This window comes from Vombatus ursinus, unplaced genomic scaffold (assembly GCF_900497805.2).
Source record: "Vombatus ursinus unplaced genomic scaffold, bare-nosed wombat genome assembly UNPS02014959.1, whole genome shotgun sequence".
NCBI classification, from domain to species: Eukaryota; Metazoa; Chordata; class Mammalia; order Diprotodontia; family Vombatidae; genus Vombatus; species Vombatus ursinus.
Window position 1 is genome coordinate 5,666,721 of NW_020954737.1, and position 22,871 is coordinate 5,689,591.

At 41.0% G+C, this 22,871-nt stretch overlaps 1 protein-coding gene across 1 annotated transcript in view; it reads left to right on the forward strand.

Annotated features, from left to right (window-relative positions):
- The window catches only part of KALRN (kalirin RhoGEF kinase), a 966,578-nt gene that overhangs the window by 609,819 nt on the left and 333,888 nt on the right, over positions 1–22,871 (forward strand). The window contains exons 20-25 of the mRNA XM_027845153.1: positions 3,592–3,707; positions 4,434–4,556; positions 13,640–13,822; positions 16,211–16,329; positions 21,026–21,092; positions 21,706–21,815. Of these exons, the coding sequence (XP_027700954.1) occupies positions 3,592–3,707; positions 4,434–4,556; positions 13,640–13,822; positions 16,211–16,329; positions 21,026–21,092; positions 21,706–21,815 (718 nt within the window). The remainder of the gene's footprint in view (positions 1–3,591; positions 3,708–4,433; positions 4,557–13,639; positions 13,823–16,210; positions 16,330–21,025; positions 21,093–21,705; positions 21,816–22,871) is intronic.

Here is a 22,871-nt window from a genome sequence, read left to right on the forward strand (position 1 = left end):
GAGAGAGAGAGAGAGAGAGAGAGAGAGAGAGAGAGAGAGAGAGAGAGAGAGAGAGTATGTGTTAGGTTGTTTTTTCTTTGTTTTTATGAAGAATATATGCTGTAAGCATTTTACATTTGTGTTCTGTGTCCTGATATCTTCAGCTGAGCTTTTTCTGATGGTCTGATCAACCAAGGGAAAAGGGGCAAAAAAAGGGGGGGAGGAACTTTTCTGTCAAAAGTTTCAAAGCTTTAAAAAGATATAGTCTTTTCTTTCTATCTCTAATTCTGCCCATGTTGGAAATGCAAAGAGAGAGACAAAAGGGGAGGAATTCCTTCCCCATTTGCAGAGACTTATGGTCTATTGGAAAGTAAAAAGAGACTAAATATGACTGAAGTGTAATCTACTTAATGTGGATTTCCAAATTATAATGTGAGTATGGTTGGAATGTTTTTATTCTATATGCTTAAATATCTTTGTGGGTTGTGGGTTTAGGGGGAATTTATGATCCTGGCAGTGGAACCCTTTTAATAAGGACAATAATACTTGTAATACCCATCACAGGGTTGTTAGGCTCATATGAGATAACGTAGGCCAAGGGCTTTGGGAACTATAAAATGCTATGGAAAGTGTCTGTTGTTTTTATTTTTATATAATCCAAAATTCTGCCTCTAGTCTACAGAATTACTGATTATTAGCTCATAGGACCATAGATTTAGAGCTGGAAGGGACCTCAAAGGTCATCTCATCATCTAACCTCGAGTTAGTTTGACAAGTAAGGGGCAAAGTCCTGAACTGGGTTATCACTAACATCTCTTCCAACTATTAATCATTTTTTTTTAATTTGTGAAAATTATAACTTTTAAAAGCTATCATTCATCCGGCCACATTTAGGGATAGGGGCTGTACCTATGATTTCACTGGCCTAGAGAACTCCTTCTATCAATGCAAGTTGGTACTTTCTCTGCAGTTTAGAGTCATCCAAAGTTGCCTGGGAAACTCAGAGGTTAGGTGACTTACCCAGGATCCCACAACCAGTTTGTGTAGAGCTGGATTTGAACCCAGTTCCTCCTAGCTTCAAGTCCAGCTCTTTATCCATTATGTCCCACTGCCTCTTGATCTATCCTCTGACCACATTAAAGCCCGGTTGTCAACCTTCCATGGGGCATGTGGAAAATCAGTGATGTGGGTGAATGAACAGTTAGACTTATACCATCCCTATACACTGAAGAGATGTGTCCTTGGTGATGTGGACTAGGGAAGAAGATTTAACCCGAATAGTTTTTACTTTTGCTAGGTGGTAGTGGAGCAGCTGGGTGGCTCAGAAGATAGAGTGACAGGCCTGAAGTCAGGAAGACTCATCTTCCTGAGTTCAAATCCAGCCTCAGACATGTACTAGCTGTGGGACCCTGGGCAAGTCACTTCACCCTGTTTGCCTCAGTTTCCTCATCTGTAAAATGAGCTGGAGAAGGAAATGGCCAACCAATCCAGTATCTTTGCCAGGAAAACCCCAAATAGAGTCGAACATAACTGAAACAACTCAACAATGACGACAAAAAGGTGGTAGTGAGATGAGGCAGGGCAGGGCAGAGTTAGAGGGTGAGAAGTGGAGAAAGGGACTGTGGCATTGAAGAAGTTTCAGTAATAAGCTGAAATTCTGATTAGTGCCCTGGCAGTATGGGGAAGTGGCCAGCCTGCTTTGGGAAGATTTTTCTGTTCATCAAGTTGACAAATTGAGCAAATCGGTAGCCATGTAGCCGTAATGAGTAGAAGCCTCAAAATGGGAGAGATTGGTCCACCCATAGCAGCACTATTTTTCAAAATCTATTTTCTAGATATACTGTTATAGAACAGGGCCCCTGCAGGTGGTTTACATAATGTCGCCCTCTTTCTCTAGCTCATCTCAAAACATATGTCCAATTTCCTAATGCCCGAGTAACAGGAGTTTCCTGCTGTGTGATCTATGGGTCTCTATCTGCTGAAGAAAGGTGAGGATAAGCTCCCAGGGAGAGCAGGGGTGTTGCATCGCCTCAGGGCAATGACAGAGATTGCTGACCACATGAAAACTGTCAGAGAGGAGGATGACTGAAGTCATAAAGATTTCATAATGCTCTGAGTGGGCTGAGGTGTTGAGGAATACACTTTCCCAACTTTAAAGCACTATATAAATGATTATCATCTGTTCTAAACCCCTCATATTGCAGATGAAGCAGCCTGGTGTAGTGGGAAGAGCATTGGCTCAGGAGTTCAAGGATCTGGGTTAAATTCTCACCTTTGGCACTTACAACTTGTGTGATCTTGGGTAAATCTCTCAACCCCCCTAAGCCTCAGACTTTTCATTTATAAAATAGGGCAATTGTGTATGTGGGGTGTATTAGACAGTCTCTGAGTTCTCTTCCAGCTCTAAAGCTATGATCCTACAAAACTGAGACCCAAAGAGGCAGACATAACATCGCTAGATGGGAACTTGGAGATAATCTAGTCCAACCTATATCCTCTATTAAACTCTTATCAATGAAATTGAGTCAACCACTCCTTTGATAGAGAGAGGACAAGAGCAATTTCTCGGGATTCGGAAAGCCTGAGTGCGAATCCTAACTCTGATACTTACTACTGGTGTAACCTTGGGCAAGTCACTGAACCTCTCTCAACCTCAATTTCCTCATCTGTAAAACGAGAGGGTTACCCTAGATGACCTCTAAGGTCCCTGGTAACTAAATCTATGATCTTAGAGTCTCACCTCCCAGATCCTCAGTTTCCTTATTTATAAAATTGAAGATACTGGATTTGATGGTGTCTGAGATCCTTGAAACAGGTAGTCATTTATTCTTGGGAAAAACTGATTCCCTAATATGATGCCCCAGAATACACTATCCCTCCCCACAAAAAGTAAATGCGCACACATATATTTACTATACACATACAGACACACACACACACACACAGTCATATATGTACATGCACATATATATATACTTACTTTTATATATATATATGTGTATATATCATATATTTATTTATATATTAAGAATATATCATTGAATATACTATTGTTAATATTAAGTAAATTATTAACTATAATCACATTAATAAGAAAATAAAGCAATAGTAAAATATCTAATTATTAAATTATTACATATGTTATAATATATTATGTATATTATAGTATACATATATAAATTCTCGGTGTGGAAACTGATATATACACATATGCATATACATGTACATATCACATTTACCTCCAAATTTTAGCCCTACTCTCTGTGATTCCCTGCTTATCCCCTCAAGTCCCCAAGCTGTAGTTTCTTGGAATCACAAGATTTACAACTAAAAGAGACTTTAGAGATCATTTGGTTCCACCATCTCATTTTGTGTTGTCCTAAGTCACAAGAGTAGGAAGATGCAGACCCAGGGTTCTAACCCAGACCCTCTGGCACCAAAGTCAGTGTTTTTTTTCCCCTAATGCACTATGTTCTTTGCTGCCTGTCTACTGTTCCCTGGGCCAGGCCCTTGGCAGGAGGGTTCTTTGGTGGGCTAGGTCCTCTGGCCACTGGAAAGAATACAAAATGGTAGTCTGTGTTTGGCCTGTGACCCCTCTGCTCTGCCCTGCAGCCATCTTGAGCGAACTCCTTCAGAGGGAGAACCGAGTGCTGCATTTCTGGACCTTGAAGAAGCGACGATTAGACCAGTGCCAGCAGTATGTGGTGTTCGAGCGCAGCGCCAAGCAGGTATTACTGGAGCTTGCACCTCACTTTCCCTTCCGGGGACCTCTCTACCCCATTCCCATCCCTCTCTACAGTGATCAAAGCCTCAGAAAATCCAGAGGAGACTGTCTAAGGCAGGAGGACAGGGAAGAGGGGGAAGGAAGGCAGCTGACAGGAAGGACGAGGTGGTCATTTTTTAACTCACCAACAACATTAGTTAAGCAACTTGTATGTAGAGCCCCTATTTCAGAGAGTTTTCAGGAGATGCCTAAAAGAGAAAAAGACTATCTTTGCTCTTAGGGTGTGCCTTTAGGGAGGTGGGGGAGTCCAAATTTAAGTAGGAAATCCCAGATGTGGAAATTGCTTTCTGCAATACAGAGCAGCAAGTCTTCTATAACTTAAAGCCTTAGAGTTGCCTAGGGCACTGAGAAGTTACGTTTAAGTGACTTGTTCAGGGTCACACAGCCAGTAGCTGTCAGAGGGAGAATTTGAACTTTCTGCCTCCAAGACTATTGATCTCTCAGTCCTATACCCTGTGATGAAACATAAAATCCATCCCCTCAGGGTGCTCCAAGCCTAAAGGGAAAGAACAGAAATAGTCAAGGGAAAACAAGTTAGCTAACAATTTATCAGTGCCTGTTAGCATTTCTCAAGTTCTATTATGTCATCCAGATAAACCTTCCTTCTGGTGTATTTTCCTCCTGAGGACTGGCTTTTTGGGGGACCTGGGGGTGTTCTTGCCTCCCACAGGCACTTGACTGGATCCAAGAGACAGGCGAATATTTCCTCTCAACGCACAACTCCACTGGCGAGTCCACAGACGAGACTCAGGAACTGCTGAAAGAGTATGGGGAATTCAGGGTGCCGGCCAAGGTAGGGAGCCTCCAGCCTCCCCCATCCCAAATCACTCTAGCCCTTCCCATCCCAGGGAGGGAAGAGCATATAAACCCAAGAGCCAGAATTGTAGTAGGTGATTAGGGCTTTATTCCAGATTGCTAGACTCAGAGGAAAGTGGACTTAGAAGATATTGTGATAGCTGTTGTGGTCCTCCAGCCATATAGAAATAACAGAACTTCACACGTAATTAGTAAGAATTAGTTAAAATACAAAGATGACAGTCTGAGGTAAGCTTCTCCCCTGCTCCTCCCATGTCTACCTGGGGTCTCTGTCTTCTACCCCATTCAATGGAAAGCCCACTTATAAATCTTGCCTTGGATACAGTTGTGGTACTTGTCCCCAAATTCCTAGTTACAGCTATTCTGAGAATAGATCTGTTTAGCAGTTAGCCACAGTTGCCAGGGAAACATAGTAGGAATCAGTTCCTTTGGGGCCTGAATTACAGCTGTTGACTAGAACAAGTCTGTTCCTGGTTTCTTAATGATCAGCTCCTGCCTATTCTGTTTCCAGATACTCACCATCATCTCTCTAACGATTTTCTTGGCTCCTACTTTTGGTATATTCTTTAGGCCATCTAATGTGAGGAATTGCATAGACCCAGGGGAAGAGAGGTATCATACATTTGGGAACACATATTCTCACATCTGCATGTAATGGTACCATATGTCTGTACACCCACCCTCATGTATATATTTCCCTCATTTAAAGGGCTAATAACTGTGGATAAGCTCACCAAGCAGGAGGACCTCTAATTGATGAGCATTTCCCCCTACTTCTGCCTTGGCTTTTTCCCCCAGCTGAGGCATATTGAGGTCTCTAGAAAGCAGCCCCCCTACACACTTGTACCAAGTAGGATGATGCTAATGAGAGGCAACAGGACTAATCTCCCAATTTCATTTCCATCCGGATCCCCAGCCAAGATTTGATCTCAGGACCCATGGGGCTTAAGTGCCAATCCTCTCTGTCTCAAATTCAGGTCCCTTCTCTTTTATCTCCCCCTTCTTCCACCCCACACCCTGGGCTCCCTGCCATGGTAGGAGACTCTCTTGACATCAGTGCCAAAAACAGCAGATGGAGACCAGCCTGCTCTTCCCAGAGCTGTATGAGCTACCTCTGCAGAGATGAAGAATGTTCTGGGAGTTAATAGGGTACATTTCTCTCCTAACCCACCTCAGCTCTATTCACTGCCCTCTCTGATAACAGGAGCAGTTTCTGTTTGGGGTCTGCCCTCATGAACCTGAGATTTCTTGCCATAGAAAAGTCCAAGTTCTCTGTATAGCTATACAATCTGCTTTGTACATCATGTGTAGCTGGTACCTGAGAGTGTCTTTCCACTGCCATCTAGCACTTTCCCTGTCCAGTCTCCCACTGTGGGTAGGTGTGAGATCAGAGAAAGTAAACTAATTTAAATACCAGGGAGTCAGACATCACGCTTTAAAAATTCATGTAATACATTCCCATCTCAAGTGGAAATGACTTTTGGATTATCTCAGTTGAGACTATATTCCCCTCCATCCGGAAGAATGATAGTTAACTGGGTCCATAGGGTGTTAAGGCCCATCCTGTTCTCACTTAGATAAAGTGGGACAGATGCTTTAGATAGAAACCCTTACCCCTGGATTCCAGAACAGAGCCTGGGCCGCAGCACAAGCCAGCCTTGCAGGAAGCTATAATACTGAATGAGTGAAATGGACATTTGGCAAATTACATGATCAGTTATGATTACAAATAGAGATTGGGACTAGTCAGTGATTTTATTAGTATGGGGAAGCCTCCAGGTAAGGAAGTTTTGTCCACCAAAGCAGGTCAGTACTTATTTGTTCAGTCCCTTCTCTGTAACTTAGTGAGTTGTCTAGAGGGTAGAGAGGTTACTTAACCTTTGTTAACCTTAACCTTTGTTTGCATCCAAGGACACAAAGCTATAATGTCAAAATTTGAACCTTGATCTTCCTTGCTCTAAGGCCAGTTCTTTATCTACTATATCATGCTGCTTCTTACTTAGTACAAATGATTAATCAGATCCATCTTTCCTCCAAATTTCCTCTCATATATATCACCACTTTCCCATTCCCACCATTACCTTCTCTGCACTGCTTTAATCAAATGAATCTTTTGCTCATTTCCCCCTACTTCTGCCTTGGCTTTTTCCCCCAGCTGAGGCATATTGAGGTCTCTAGAAAGCAGCCCCCCTACACACTTGTACCAAGTAGGATGATGCTAATGAGAGGCAACAGGACTAATCTCCCAATTTCATTTCCATCCGGATCCCCAGCCAAGATTTGATCTCAGGACCCATGGGGCTTAAGTGCCAATCCTAAATATGTAATATGTAACAACAGAATGTAAGTTCCTTGAGGGCTGCAAGGTTTTGGTTTATGTGTTTGTATCCCCCAGCAGCTGACATAGTGCCTGACACACAGTAGGTCCTTACTAAATGTTGATTGATTGATATTTACCAAATAGTAGCATTCCAATGACACCGAGAGTTCAATTAAATAATTCAGGTCAAAATTGGATTTTGTTTCCCATTCTCCCCTACTTACAAGAGAAAACTGAAATTCTTTAGCAGGAGCATTTGAAATCCTCTACAAGATAGTCCTTATCTACCTTTCTAGCCTGATCTGCCATTTCTTCCCTTTGCAGACCCTCCCTGCAAGCTAAAAATTTCCTCTTACTAACCTCAAATAAACAGCAAATATTTCTTGAATCAACTTGCATTTTTCTACCTCTGTGTTTTTCTTTTCTCACTCCCTGAAATGTCTCCCTTCTTACCAAATTCCTCCCCTACTTCATCACGTTTTCTTTGCATACTTTCCTGATGTGTCAAATAAACGTGATTTCTCCCACTTCTTAAATAGTACTTTTTGTCTACATGATTTCATATAATACTTAGTATTTTCTGCTTTTCTTTCCAGTTTTTGTATTTATTTTACTAATTTAAAATCTCAGGGTTAGGGAGAGGGGGATGGCAAGGACTGTGACTTATATATCCATGTATAGTCTATTCTAGTCACTCTATTACCTAGAATAGAAAGTTACATACAATAGATAGCCAATGAATATTTATTGTTTGAATGAAAAAGTTTGAACTTCTCCCCAAATCCAATTTTGACCTGAATTATTTAATTGAACTCTCGGTGTCATTGGAATGCTACTATTTGGTAAATATCAATCAATCAACATTTAGTAAGGACCTACTGTGTGTCAGGCACTATGTCAGCTGCTGGGGGATACAAACACATAAACCAAAACCTTGCAGCCCTCAAGGAACTTACATTCTGTTGTTACATATTACATATTTAGGTAACATGTACACATACATATAGATACAGGGGGGATGTGGGGTTAGATCTACGATTTCATTGGTTTAGAGAACTCTCAACCGATGCAGATTGGCAACACATAGTCTATAGAGAGAGCTGTTTGGGGTGCTGAAAAGTGAAATGATATGCTCATTGCCCATCAGCCAATATGAGTCAGATACTGCTGACTCCAGTTCTCCATGACACTGAGGCTAGCTGTCTATCCACCATGACATAATTCTATCTCATAAAATATTTACTTATACAAAACATCAGCCTCTGAGTCCAAATACAGGCCGGTTGGCCTTTAGTCCTTCATTCCATTCCTTCCAATTTCATTCAATTCATTCAATACTGATTAGGTCCTATTGTGTAGAGAGCAGAGTGTGACAGGACATGACTCCCCTGTGTGCATCATAGAACTTACCATTTACTAGGAAGATATGCCATATACGTGATAATCACAATATAAAATCATATGTGATCAGGCAGCGAGGTGGCTCAGTGAATACAGTGATGGATCTAGAGTAAAAGAAACCTGAGTTCAAAGCCTGCCTCATATATTTACAGGCTGTGTGATTCTGGGGCAAGTCAATTAATTTCTGTCTGCCTCAGTGTCCTCATCTGTAAAATAGGGGCTGCTAGGTGGCACAGTAGATAGAGTACCAGACTGGAGTCAGGAGGACCCAAGTTCAAATGTGACCTCAGACACTAACTAGCTGTGTGACCCTGGACAAGTCACTTCACCTTCTTTGCCTCAGTTTCTTCATCTGTAAAATGAGCTAGAGAAGGAAAGAGCAAACCACTCTAGTATCTTTGCCAAGAAAACCCCAAATGGAGTCATAGAATCGGACATGACTGAATAATACATGATCAGAACATTAGCAGTCCTAAAAATAAGAACTAAAAGACCCCCCAGGGGAAAAGTCTCTTGTAATGAGGGGGATCTAGGAAAACCAGGGGAAGGGTATGTGATATTTATGTTTAATTGTAGAGATTGTATAAGAATTCAACTGGAAAGGAGGGCGTGGGAGAACATTCCAGCTATCGGGAAAGGTCTGAGTAGTGATAAAGGCAGGAATGTGCAGGCTATGATCCAAAGCAGAGGTTCTCAAAGTGTAGTCTTGGAAACCCCATCGAGTCCTGGAGAGCCTTTCAAGGGGGTCCTTGAAGTCAAAGCTACTTTCTTAATTAAACTAAGACATTTTGATTTCTAATATGATAAATATCAACCAATATAACCATGTAAGCAAAAGTAGGGGTGGAGGATCCACAATAATTTTTAAGAATACAAAGAGGTCCTGAGAACAAAAAGTCTGGAAACCACTGGTCTAAAGAATGTTCCAGTTTGGCAATAACGTATTAATTCATTCATTCACAAATGAATCTATTAATTCATTAACTTGAGAGTATCTCCTATGTGCAAAGCACTATGTCAGTCCTGACTACAACAAAGTAAACTTGAAATTTTCACACAAGAACATAAATATGAGATCATAGATGTCCTTGAAACTTAACAAGATAGTTCTCATGGCTATGTTACAGCAACTGAATGTTATGCTGATACTTTGTTGTTGTTCAGTCATATCTGAGTTTTCATGACCCCATGGACCATACTGTTCATGGGATTTTCTTGGCAAAGATACTGGAGTGGTTGGCCATTTCCTTCTCCAGTGGATTAAAGCAAGCAGAGGGTAAATGACTTGCTCAGGGTCAAACAGCTGAAAAGTGTCTGAGGCTGAATTTGAATTCAAATCTTCCTGACTCCAGGTCCTGCGCTGTATCCACAGAGTCACCTAGCTACTTTTGCTGGATCCTTACAACACTTAAAAACAATAGGCCTAGTGGAAAGTGAGAAGCAGCACTGCATAAAATTTTACAAACTTGAAAATAGAAGCAAGGAAAGAGCATTTGGGCGGGGATAAGAGAGAGAAATAGAAAAAAAAAAGTATTCTGTGGGAGTTGCTTTCCTAATATAAATTACAAAACTTAGAGAAAGGCAAGCTATATACTGATGAGGAACTCAAGTTTTCTGGCATCTCTAAGAAGTCCAATTCTGCTAAAAGCAGTCCATTTGACTAATTCTTGGCTTGCCCAGCTCACAATTTAATATCCAACAGGAGAGGAAGCAACAAAGTGACTGCTTTTCTGGGCTTAATTCTAATGAACAAAGAAAAATAGGTTAGCAATGTAAAAATGACAGGAACCATGGGAGAAAAATGATTGCTTCATCCTTGATCTTCTGGTAGCAAAGAACAGGAAAAATGAACATAAAGATGTATCCTAGGCTTGGAAAATCTATATTTTAAAGCTTCAGAGAAAAGATAGTTATACTCCCATTGCTGGGATTTTATTCCCTATTAGGGAACAATTCTAAAAAATGAATCTTACTGCATAATTACAAATAATCATAATGAGAAAAAAAGAAAAAGTCTCTAAAAACCCAATGTGGCTACACCGAGAGTTCTCTGTTGAGCTTCTCTTTACAGAGATTATTTACAAGAGAGACAGCGACACATAAGAATAGATGCAGGTGAAAGAATGGCACTATCTCATAAAAATACTTTGAGGGAAGTTAAAGCCCCAGATGAACTGAGACTTGTACAAGGTGCCAAAAGGGGTTGTTTGTGTATGCTGAAGACAAGAAGCAAAAGGAAGGCATGAGAACTACTGCTTTAGGAAGACATTGACTGGTGACAGAGCGAAGGCAGAACTCAGCTCCTGTTGACTGCCTTCTTTTTCAGCAAGGAGAGTGGTCATCAGACTAGGAAGTGCAAGAAAAATTGGCTTAGAAGGGAATTGAAATTCAGGAGAGGTGAGAAGGTAGCATATATATACACAGTCACTTTCTTTATATTCCAACTTCCAGGAACAAACAAATTATTTCCCAGGATCCTGAAGGTATTTGAAAATATTATCACAGTATTCACGTCAATATGCATTTAAGGAGTGCTTACTGTATACCATGCTAGTGGTATACCACTGCAAGTCAACAGTTTTTAGGGAATAATGGAAAATAGAAGAGATGCCAGTATTTGAGAGAGGAACAGCTATGCTGATTTTTCAAAAGAAGGAAAAAAGAGACCTGGAAACCACAGATAGATAAACTTTATGCCAATCCCTGGAAAAATTCTGAATTGTTTTGTGGGCATTTAGATAAATACTTCAGTTGGTTACTAAGAGTAAGCATAGGTTGACCAAAAATAAGTCATTGCAAACTAACATCATTTCCTTTTTTTATAAGGATATTTTGCTGATCAACTAAGAAAATGCCATAAACTTTCAAGTTGTTTACTTTAGCTTTATTTTGCTTAAACTTCATAGACATTTTTTCTTTCTTTTTTTTTTTGTATTTATATCCCCAGTGCTTAGCACAGTGCTTAGCACATAGTAGGCACTTAATAAATATATATTGACTATTGGCTTTTGACAGTGTCCTTGATGTCCTCAGGGTGAATGGTGAAATGTGGGTGAAATAAGAGTATTCTTAGGGAGACCCAGAGCTAACTGCATAACGTTACCTAGGGTGTTGATTTGATGACTCTATGCTAACCTAGAAAGAGCCCTATTATGAATTATTGTAAGTCTCTTTTCTTACCCCATCCTGATCCACATTTTTATTTGTGACTCAGAAGACCTAGATGGAACAATGATCAGATGCAAAGATGGCATAAAACAGAGCGAGGAAGCAGACTCCAGAAATGACATGATTAAGTTTCCTGAATATCTTGACAAGGTGGAATGTAGCTTGGAAACTAACTAGCTAAAACTTAGCTAAAAAGCAATCAATGTAAAGTCCTCTATGTAAGATTTATTTTTAAAAAATCAACTGCATCAATCAGTACTTCTGGAGTTAATTTTCCTGTGGTTTGACTATTCCTGAAATTCAGGTACATTGACTCCAGGTACAAGTAAAAAGTCAGGCACTGGAGGTTGGAGTGTCTAACTATAGGACAAAAGAAGTTACATTGCAACCTGAGGACTGGAAGGCAGATGAAAGTATGTAAAAGTAGATTGATCTTTATTATCTCAAATACTCAGATGGATCCGTGACCGTGTCAATGTGGCTCTTCCTTCCAGCCATGCAGATCATAACCCCTCCATGAATGCCCACCCTATGAGACCCTTTTGTCCTTGCCTTTTCATAAATTTGCCACATAGGAGTCACACAAATACCTCCCCCTCCACCCTTCTCTTGACATTGTGAGAAACACCAATGGTGACCACAAGCTGTCCACTGATTATCTTTCACTCTTGCCCTATGAGCAATCCATCTTCTTCCTTGCCCCTACATTTCTCTGTTGATATCATTTACTTCTGCTTTGTGATTCCTTCTTGGTGATGTCCTGCCCATGTCCCCTGCTCCCTGTTGCCCCTCAGTTGCCCCTCAATTTCAATTCTGTGGAGAGTGTTTTGTTAGATGTTCTATGGCTCATAGCCAAACAATAATTCTAGAAGAGTGTTGATGTTAAGAAGATGGCCCTTAAGGTAGAAGTCTGGAATCATTAAAGAAACTTGGAATATATAGGTTCTTTTCCTTTTCCCCTAATTATCTTTGGAAATAGATGAATAAGTCATTTCGATTTTTATAAATATCCAAATTAACTATAAAGGACCTATGAAGTAAAACACTATTTGCATCCAGAGAGAGAACTGACAAGTAAAAGTATTTATAGAATAATTTTACATAAATATACCTGTTTATGTCTATTGGTAGCCATTTCTAGGGTGGGGCAGGGAAGAAAAAATTAATATGATAACTTTATTATGTATTTAAAAGGAATAGCAAGTCATACATAATAGATTCGCAGTTTCATTTTTATTATGCTACATTATGGAGAGGCTTGTTTTATTCCATAAATTAAAAATAAAATACATAAATGTGAAAAAAAAGAAACTGGGAGATTTCCCAAAGTGACCTTGATTACAGCAGTTAAAACTCTTGTAAACTTTAAATAAATACAATACTCAAGAGGATCTGCTCCTTGGAATAGACTTAATAAAATCACTTTGTAAACCTAGAATACCCACAAGTTTTATTTTTCTTATTTGACTTTTTAAGGTTTTAGTCTTAACCGTTCTTCTCCTTTAAAGTATAGAATTTCAGAAAGCTTTTCCTTTCCTCATATTCAATTGGTTATCATCATCATCAAAACTGCTCTGACAACTCAGGACTCAGCTCTTAGTTTTGACTTACTCTGATTTAGGAAAATCAAGTTGTCAGTTACCCTGGGAAGTCGATTATATTCTGAGGCAGGAGAGGATTACTTAAGGCTTATGGTACAGGAGATGGTCACATTGCTAAGATCAGCTTCACAATGACAATATGACAAGGCCCTAATGTTCTTCCTCCTGCCATTATCCCATTGGGGCTGGCATTTCTCCAGCTCTGGTCCTTAGAAACCACTTCTTGAAGATCCCCAAGGCACTACCTTTTGAATCTGGTGGTTGATACCTTTCTATCATGGGAATATACCAATGTGCATAATATTTGAAAAGTCCTAGTCTGTACCATGTCTCTAGTTCTGTGACCTGCCCATGACTTGTGGGAGGGGAAGGACAGGTTTGGATGAGGAAGAAATAGGTTGTCCACCCTGATATACTTCTGACGGGGAGGGATTGCTTCATTTTTGTCTCTGTATCCCCAAGACTAGTACAGTGCCTGACACATAGTAGGTACTTCATAAATGCTTGTTGCTTACTTGCTTAGTCAAAACTAAATTAATCCAGTACTATGGGGTCATCTTTTGGGAGCAGCAAACAAAGGAGAAAGTGAAACTTCTGATTCAGCTGGCCGACAGCTTTGTTGAAAAGGGCCACATCCATGCCACTGAGATCAGGAAATGGGTGACTACGGTTGATAAGCACTATCGAGACTTTTCCCTGAGGATGGGGAAGTACCGCTATTCACTGGAGAAAGCCCTGGGAGTCAACACTGAGGTAGGTGGGCCGAATAGTCCTTTCCCCTCCCTCTCCATCACTTTCAGTCCTGTCAGTAACTTGTACTACAGCAGAATACAAACTATGTCCATGTTGTACTTGGCACCCAAAGATGAGTTTTCTGACAATCCAGAGCACATTCACACTGAATTTTGTAGTAGACAGGATGGATTACATTGAGCCAACCTACTAATGCATTTGCATAATGGCTAGCCAGGGTTATTGGTGCTTTTTGTGGCTATAGAACAGAACTTTTCTCTGAGTCAAGTTAATTGGTCCCCATTAGGAATTGGACTTATAATTTTGGTCTCATTAGCACGTTACTGATCTAACTGGCAAATTGCTATGGCTCCAGCTGTGGCAGGGGTTGCCCTTGTCAGATACTATTTGTGTGAGAGTCCTAGAGACTGAAAGTTTAATTGTTGAAGATATAGGACATAGTTGATGGGAATTTTAGAAGAGCTGTTTGGGAAAAGGGAAGACAAAGATGATTCTTATACTGTTATTTTAGGCAAGACACTCATAGAACCAAATTAGGTCTAGAAGCTATAGTTGGGCTAAGTATAGTGGTGCATACTTGTAATTTCTGCAGCAGAGGTGGCCGAAGATGGTGGATCACTTGAGCTTGGGAGTTCTGAGCTGTAGTGGATTGAGCCATTGGGTGTCTGCACTAAGTTCAGCATCAACAGGGGGAGCCCCTGGAAAGGGGGGACATAAGTCTACCTAAGGAGGGGTGAACCAACCCAAATCAGAAATGGAGCAGGTCAAAGCTTCCATTCTAATCAGTAGTGGCATTGGGCCTAGGAGTGACCACTGTATTTCCAGCCTGGGCAATATAGTGGAAGGAAGTTAGAAAGGAAGGAAGAAGGAAGGAAAAAAGAAAGGAAGGAAGGAGGAAAAGAAAAAAGAGGAGAAAAAGTAGCTATAGGTAACCCAATAAACATTGTTGGAGTGGAGTGTGATAACTGTTCCATTCAAACTGATCCCTAGCATCATTTCTCACACCAGCCCCACTATCAAATTCCAGCCTTCTGCAAGGGTAACCTAATAAACAGGAACATAGTGGGTTAGGAGTGAGCAGAAGGATGGGCAGCCCCTCTTCTCTCCTGTGCAGAGTGAGCATCATGTGACTGAAGATGCTAACCTTCCTCCCATCCCTTCTTAGTATCACATAGTGTCTCAAAACAAAAGATGTAGGCATCAGCTTCCAACAGAGACAGATAGAGCCCCTAATGCACAGGAAAGCAAGATCAAAGAAATGATGAATAAATAAAGCCAGGGTCTTATAAGGGCGGGATCTCGAGAGCAGAGGACATGGAAATAAATTTCAAAAATGCAGATCTTCTGTCAGCCATAGTTACGAGTCTTTGTCACATTTTAATTTCATTTAATTTTAATTTGGTAGTCAAACAAGTCAGCTTAGTTCTCTCATGAGGAATTCTTACAAAAATTATCCAGAGAAGTCAGGGAAATCAAATCTGCTAAAAAGTTTGTAGATCACCTGTATAATCCATTTATCCAGACTCCTTCTGACATTTCTAAGATGAATGACAGATTGGATTATCTATAATTAGGGAGTGGAGCCAACCAATTTCTTCTTATTTTACAGGTTAAGCCTATAATGGGGTGTATTTGAGCTCTTCTTTAGGAATCTCACTCGTTTGATTACAGGATTTTGCTAGAACTATAGGAAAAGAGTTAAGGCAGGATGAGTGTTAGATGGACACTGAGACCTCACTTCACATTGAACAATGTCAAGGGAGGTCAGTTCACCCCCTGACGCAGACCCAAAGACCAAATGCTAACTGAAGTGTTTGTATCAGGTAAGAAAAAATTAATATACCCGTTAATTGCTTCTTTTTAGCCTTCTATTCCCAAGGATAAGTATTTATTTATATTTAAGCTTTGCATTGATTACTTCCCTAGGGACGTGAAAGTGTATTTGCATTTCCACATGACTAAATTTCACAAACTTTTGTGTTTCATAGTCAAGAGGCAGGCTTAACCAAAGTGTCCCATGCTAATAGCTCTGAGCAAGGTAGAAGAACTTACTCAATTGGTATAGGACATACTTAGCCTTAAGAGACAGACGTATAATTACTGAATTTGTTCATCTTTTTCCTGCTGTGAGCATTCACCTGGGCTGCAACTTTTTGTTATGTCAATTTCATGTAGAAAGAAAAGGATTTAAAAAACAAACCAACCTTCCCTTCCACAGGAGCATTTGTGGGTTTATGGTTTTGGTTCTGCTTCATCTTCTCATCTCCTTTCCTCAAAAGCACATCACTGTGGCTGTCTTTCCCTGGCCCACTCCCTTGTATCTTTTGAGTGGCCTCTCCCTGAGATGTCCACAAGTGATCAGATCTTCTTCAATCCTTCTGTCTATAGGATAACAAGGACCTGGAGCTGGACATCATCCCAGCAAGTCTCTCAGACCGAGAGGTCAAACTACGGGATGCCAACCACGAGGTCAACGAAGAGAAGCGGAAATCAGCCCGAAAGAAAGAGTATGTGCTCTCTGGGCAGCCCCAGCCCTGAAAAGCAGAGACCTCATAATAAGAAGTGTCCCTTTCCTTTATTTCCCATGTCCAGCCAGTCGCCAAATTGGGACAAAGGACAGAGCGCTGGACTCGGAGTCAGGAAGTCCTGATTTTAGAGCATACCTCAGATATTTACTAGCTGTGTGACCCTGGGCAAGTCACTTCACCTAGGTCTGTCTCAGTTTCCTTACATCAGAAAAAAAAGAGAGAGATTTGGACTTAATGGAAGGTCCCTTCCAGCTGTGATTCCATGATTCTATAAAATGTCTTTCACAGCTATCCATTCCTTTCCATTTCCACTGACATTCATTTATTCAACAAACATTTATTTTATTTTTTACTTATTCTTTTAATATTTTTATTTTTAAAATATTTTATTGGTGTCTTTTATTTTTTAATCATCACAATTTTCCCCAGCATTCCTACACCTCCCCTTTCCAGATAGCCATCCCACATAGCAAATAGTATTTTTATAAAGACAAAAAAGAAAAAGAAAAATAAGAAAAAAATCGGCACAATCAGTACATTGATGCAATGTGTAAAACATGTGGACCTCCCACATCCTTGCAGGAATGAAATGGGGGTGTCCTCTCATATCTCTTCATTCAAATCATGCTTCAGTTAGCATTGATTAAGTTTCACATTAATGTCCTTTCACCTCCTAGTAATGGTCCCATTTCATATTTCCCAGTGTTCTCATAACAACCCTAGGCAGATAGGATTCTTCTCATGGTCTATGCATCATCTTTACTGATGATTCCCAAAGCTTTCTCTCTACTACTGTCCTCTCCCCTGAACTCTGGTCCAGGTCTCCATCTGCCTGCAAGACATGAATCTGTGGGTTACCAAACCCCATATTGTCATCTCAAACTCAATTTGCCTAAACTCAATTTAACAACTTTCCTCCCCAGTCAGCCCCCTTCTGAACTTCCTTTCTTCCAGGTCTCCCAGGCAACCAGGCTCAAAGCCTTGCAGTCATGTTTGATTTATCCCTTCCCTTCCTTGATTACGGCCAGTCCACCATCAAGTTTTAACTATCCTTCCTCTAAAATGTCTCTTGTCCATTCACACTGCCATTTATTCATTCAGCAAGCATTTGTTAAACCCCTACTGTGTGCCAGGCATTATTCTAGGTATTGAGGATACAAAGCAAAAAAATAATAATCCCCGCCCTCACAGAGCTTATATTTTGCCAGAACGCTACCATTACCTACTCCAGGCCCACATCACCTCATTCTTAAATTATTTTAGTCTCCTTCCAGAGTTTTCTTTTTCTCCATTCTCTTCTGCACACTGTTGACAGATTGACCTTCCAAAAATAATGCTTTCATCATGGCATCCCCTTCCTGAAAATTTTCAGTGGCTCCCCTTTCTATAGGATGATTCAAAAACTCCTTGGTCTGGCATTCAGGGCTCTCCACATCCTAATTTTAACCTGCCTGTCTACCTAGTCTTATTCCCCCAATTCAAATTGCCTACTCCACCCTGGAATGGCCTTCTTGTTGTCCTAGATATAGGCCTCATGCTGCTATCCAGGCTTAGGAGGTCTCCTTTTCTTTATGCAATTTAAATCCTACTCATCCTTTGAAGTTCAACCCACTTCCTTTGTGTAGCCATCTGGACGACACCGGATGACACTGATTACCCCATTCTCTGAAGTTTTGTAGCACTTACTGTCCATACCATTGACCTGGTACTTAGTGCCTCATATTGCTATTGGGAAAGGGATAAGGACAACTAGGTAGTCCATTGGATAGAGCACTGGACCTGAAGTCAGGAAGGCCAGGGATCAGTCCTAGCCTCAAACACTTCCTATCTCCTGGGCAAATCACTTAACTGCTTTCTGCCTCAGTTTCCTCTCCTGTAAAATAGAGAAAATAACAGCACCTACCTCAAAGGTTTGTTGTCAGGATCAAATGAGATAATACTTGTAAATCCCTTAACACAGTACCTGGCACACTGAAGGTACTTAAATGTTTGTTCCCTTTCCCCTTTCCTATCTTGTCTTTCTCTATTCCCCTGTAATTTTATTGATATCAGGAACCCGAATAAGGAACTGTCTCTACCAGGGGTGGAGAACTTGTGGCCCTCTAGGTCCTCAGGTGAGGCTTTTAGACTGAGTCCAAGTTTGACAGGACAAATCCTTTTATTAAGGGGATTTGTTCTGTGAAGTTTGGATTCAGTGAAAGGGCTGCTCTTGAGGACCTAGAGGGCCACGTGTGGACTCGAGGCTGCAGGTCCCCCATTCCCAGACTACCAATGAAAATCATCCCTGTCTCTGCAACTTAAAGTTTTGCTGCCCTAATACAGATTAAAAAATAACCCCGTGACAGCATTGCTAATGGATACTCTCTCTGCTGGTGTAGGTTATGAGCCCTGTCTGGCTTAGCCTCATAGGTCTGGAGCTAGAAGAGACCTTAGAGGTTGTCTGGGTTGTCTGGGATCACACAGCCAGTGTCTATCAGAGAGAGGGCTTGAGCTCAGGTCCTCCTGGCTCTAAAGCTGGCTCTCTATCCTCTCCCACACTGCCTCTCTTGTATAGTTATTAAAACATTTAAATCCAATTCACCAAACACTTACTAAGCATGTAGGATGAGCAAGGTGCTCTGCTTGGTGCTGGAGGAAGAAAGTTGAGAAAATGGCAGGCCTCCATCCGCAAGTTAATAATAGAGGGCTGGCGGGGGAAGTGTATAACCTGTTATATAAATAAGTCTAATTTAAGGTAGAGTGTGATGGAAGTGAATGAGAGATCCAGACAAAGAGTTCTGGGAAAACCTCAGGAGAAGCCAGGTGGCTGGTCCTCAACAAGATTATAAGCAACCTTCCTGTCTCGGCAGGGAATGGGGAGGGAGGAGAGGGGTAGAATTTTGAATTTAGAACTTTAAAAAAAAAGTGTTAAAATTGTTTTTACATGTAATTGGGGAAAAAAGAAAACATCATTTTAAATAAATAAATAGCACCCCCAAAAAAGATTATAAGCAACTTGAAGGTGAAGATTATGCCTCAGTTTTAGTTTGTGTTGTTCATAGCCCCTGGCCCAGTGCTTAAGATAAAGTAGCTGTTCAATGAATATGTATTGATTTGAGTTAATTGGGAAAACCAAGATCTTGTCCAAGACCATGAAACAGGTCAGAGATAGAACCAGGCCTACACACTCCAGGTAGACCATGGAGCATTTCAGAAAGGCAAGGGAAGAACTCATCCTTTCCCTAATGATATCATCATCATCATCATCATCATCATCATCATCATCATCATCACATTTTAGATTCCCATAGGACTTTATCATTTACAAATAATTCCCATTTGTTTTCTCATTCAATCTTCCCAATGAGATAGCCCAGGCTGTAATAGTATTCCCATAATGCAAATGGGGAGACTGATAATCAGAACAGTTAGGGTTTTTATATAGGGTCATATAGCTAATAAGTGGGAGAGCCAGAGCTGGAATCTAAATTTGTTTGAGAAGTAACATGTAATTGTGGCTAGAGTGCTGGACCTGAAGTCAGAAAGACCTGGGTTCAAATATGTGACCTTGGCAAGTCACTGGTTTCCTCCTCTGTAAAATGAGGGATTGTGCAAAATGGTTTCTAAGATCCCCCTCAAGCTCTGTATTTCCGATTCTGCAATCTGAATCCCAATCCAGTGCTCATTCCTGGTTGCCAGCTTACTTTCCACCTTCTCAGCAGAGGGACCTTGGAAAGGAAGGGAAGGTGCATAATGATAGGCTGGTTCCAGCAGGAAGGAAAACTCCCTTCCGTCCAGGCAAATGCATAATTTGTGCCCAGGAGTAGATACAATGGGCACAAGTAGATACATCTTCTTTTAATGAAGAAGATGTCACCATCGGATTAGACTGTGGGGCTGCCACTGAGTCCTATGGAGTATTTCAACAGCTTAGGAGGAAAGGAGGTTTTGAGGAGTGCAGTCAAAGGCAGATTTGGGGGAAGCTTGGAGCTGTCAAGGGGTTTCAGGCATTCTCCTTGGTGTTACTAGGCAGATGGGGAGGGCAGGCATGGTGGCAGGATGCCATCTCATCTTCTACTTGATAGATCAGCACCAGAAAGGACTCTACATGCAGAAAAGGAAAAAGGCACATTTTCCCCACCTCCATTTTATCCTACCTGTCTTCCAGCACCTCATTGTGTCATGGTGGGGAACCCTAAATTCCCAAAGGCCATAACAGTAGAGGGAAAGTTCTGTCAAGCCCTGCCAAATCAGAAGGGTTTCTGTTATGGTCCCAGGGATGAACCATCATCCTAGGACCATCCTAGCTCAGTTCAGGGAAACTGATCACCAGGTTAGTCGCTGGGTGATGCATTCATTATTCACAGCATCTTGGGAAGACCTTCTCATCAAGAAGTGTGTAGTGGAGGCAGTGCTGAAATTGGAAACATAGGACCTGGGTTCAAATCCCAACTCTACAGGGTCTGCAGTCACAGAACTAGTTAATGATAGCGCTAGGTCTAAAACCTAGACCTTTTTTGCCTCCCAGTCCAGGGCAATTTATGGCCATATCATTCTGTGACTCTGAGTTTTGAACCAAGTTTTAAGTAGGAGAATGAATATTCATGGAGAAGACCAAGGAAGATAATCAAAAATGGCATCATTGCATTCGTGTATATGGATGACTTACTGGAAGACCATGTGTTTTTTCTTCTAGATTCATCATGGCAGAACTCCTCCAGACAGAAAAGGCATATGTAAGAGATTTACATGAGTGCTTAGAGGTAAGTCTGAGTGACTTGCTTAGCGAGGAAGGAGTTACTGTAAGTGACTTCCAGCCTTGTCAGAAAGATGCCATCCTTGATAGCGGTCCAGGATTGTAGAAAGCACAGAACTCAAGACTCTGTTCTTTTCTCAGAGGGAAGCAGAGAATAAAAAAAATATATATCTCAAAGAAGATACCCCTAGGGTCATAAGAATCATATAGGATCATAAAGTTCTTTGATAAGAGAAATTCAAAAATTGCTCACAGACTGGGTCTGTACCTGCCAAGTAAAGTGGAAAATTAAAGTAATTATCTAGATAATTCCTGTTTCAAAACAAAACACTTATCTCCCACTGGTCATTTAGTAATCAAGTTAACATGGGTTGGTGAGGGGGTGGAGTTTCTTCTGGAATCTCACTTCATTTCAGGGGATGAATTTCACCTGAGATAGTTTGGGATGATTTAGCATATTCAGCTTTGATTTTCTTCCCACTTTGTTTACTCTCTTGTTTGTGTACTTAATTTTACATTTCTCAGTCTGGGCCTTGAGCCAGAAAGTTGGAGGGCTTGTCTGTTCTTGTTTGCATTTTCACATGGCTGTACCAGTTTTGAAACCTGTTGGTGTCTTACAGACATACCTGTGGGAAATGACAAGTGGCGTGGAGGAGATCCCCCCTGGGATTCTTAACAAGGAACACATCATCTTTGGCAACATCCAGGAGATCTACGATTTTCATAACAAGTAGGTTGGTGGAGGATTTCAGGGGAGCTCACTAGTAGCATTGATCATAGAACTGGAAGGGAACTCAGAAGCCAAGTAGTACAACCTCCTCATTTTACAGATGAGGAAACTGAGGCATGTGGACATCAAGTGAGTTGGCCAAGATCATACATGGAGTAAGCATCAGAGACAAGATAGGTGCACAGGTCCTTCACCTCCAGAACCAATGCTGTTTCTACTGTGCCATATTGCCTCCCAGAGAGGTCCCCAACTAGCAGACGATAGTAGATCTCTTCAGAATCTGATATTGGAAAAGATTTAAGATATCATCCAGAACATACCTGAACCAGGAATCCCTTTTATAAGATACCAAACAAGTGCTTATCTAGCCTTAGCTTAAAGATCTCTAGTGATAGAGGACAAATGACCTCTTGGTAGTAGCTCCTTTCCACTTTTCTCAAGGTCCCTAGGAAAATTAGTCAATTATCCAGTCCTTACTAAGGGTCTGCTGTGTACCCAGTCCTGCAAAGTACTATCAGCTAGATATCAGGAGAAGACTGATAGAGACTTTGTCCATAAGATAGGATTTGGCTAAGGAGACAAGATCAGCAAATTGCTTTACAGGCTAGAGCTCCAAGGCATTTGTTGCCGCCATACTCCTACTCATCACACACCCTTCTCTAAAATCTGCCAGGATCTTCAATACATAAGGAGAACTTAACTGTCAAAGGTGCCCCCCTTCTCATGCCCCTACTTAGTTATTTCAACATCAGCAACAAGCGCACACACTGTAAGCTCAAGGCTTTTGGGCAACGAAAGATAAATCTTCCTATCAAAAAGTTCAGAAGTTACCTGCAGGGGAATCTCTCCTTGTACCCTAATTTGATTAAGAAGATCCTGTGTAGCTGAGGGAAAAGGATAGTAACCCAATTGCTGTAGCCCAAATATCTCTTCCCCCATTCTCCAAAATGCACCCAGTCAACTAAGGTTAGGGCAGTAGTCACCAGGTATCTTCTAAAAAGCTAATATTGCCCTCTAAGTTTCTGAAAGTCAAAGGAAGTATTTCTAAGGAGCATA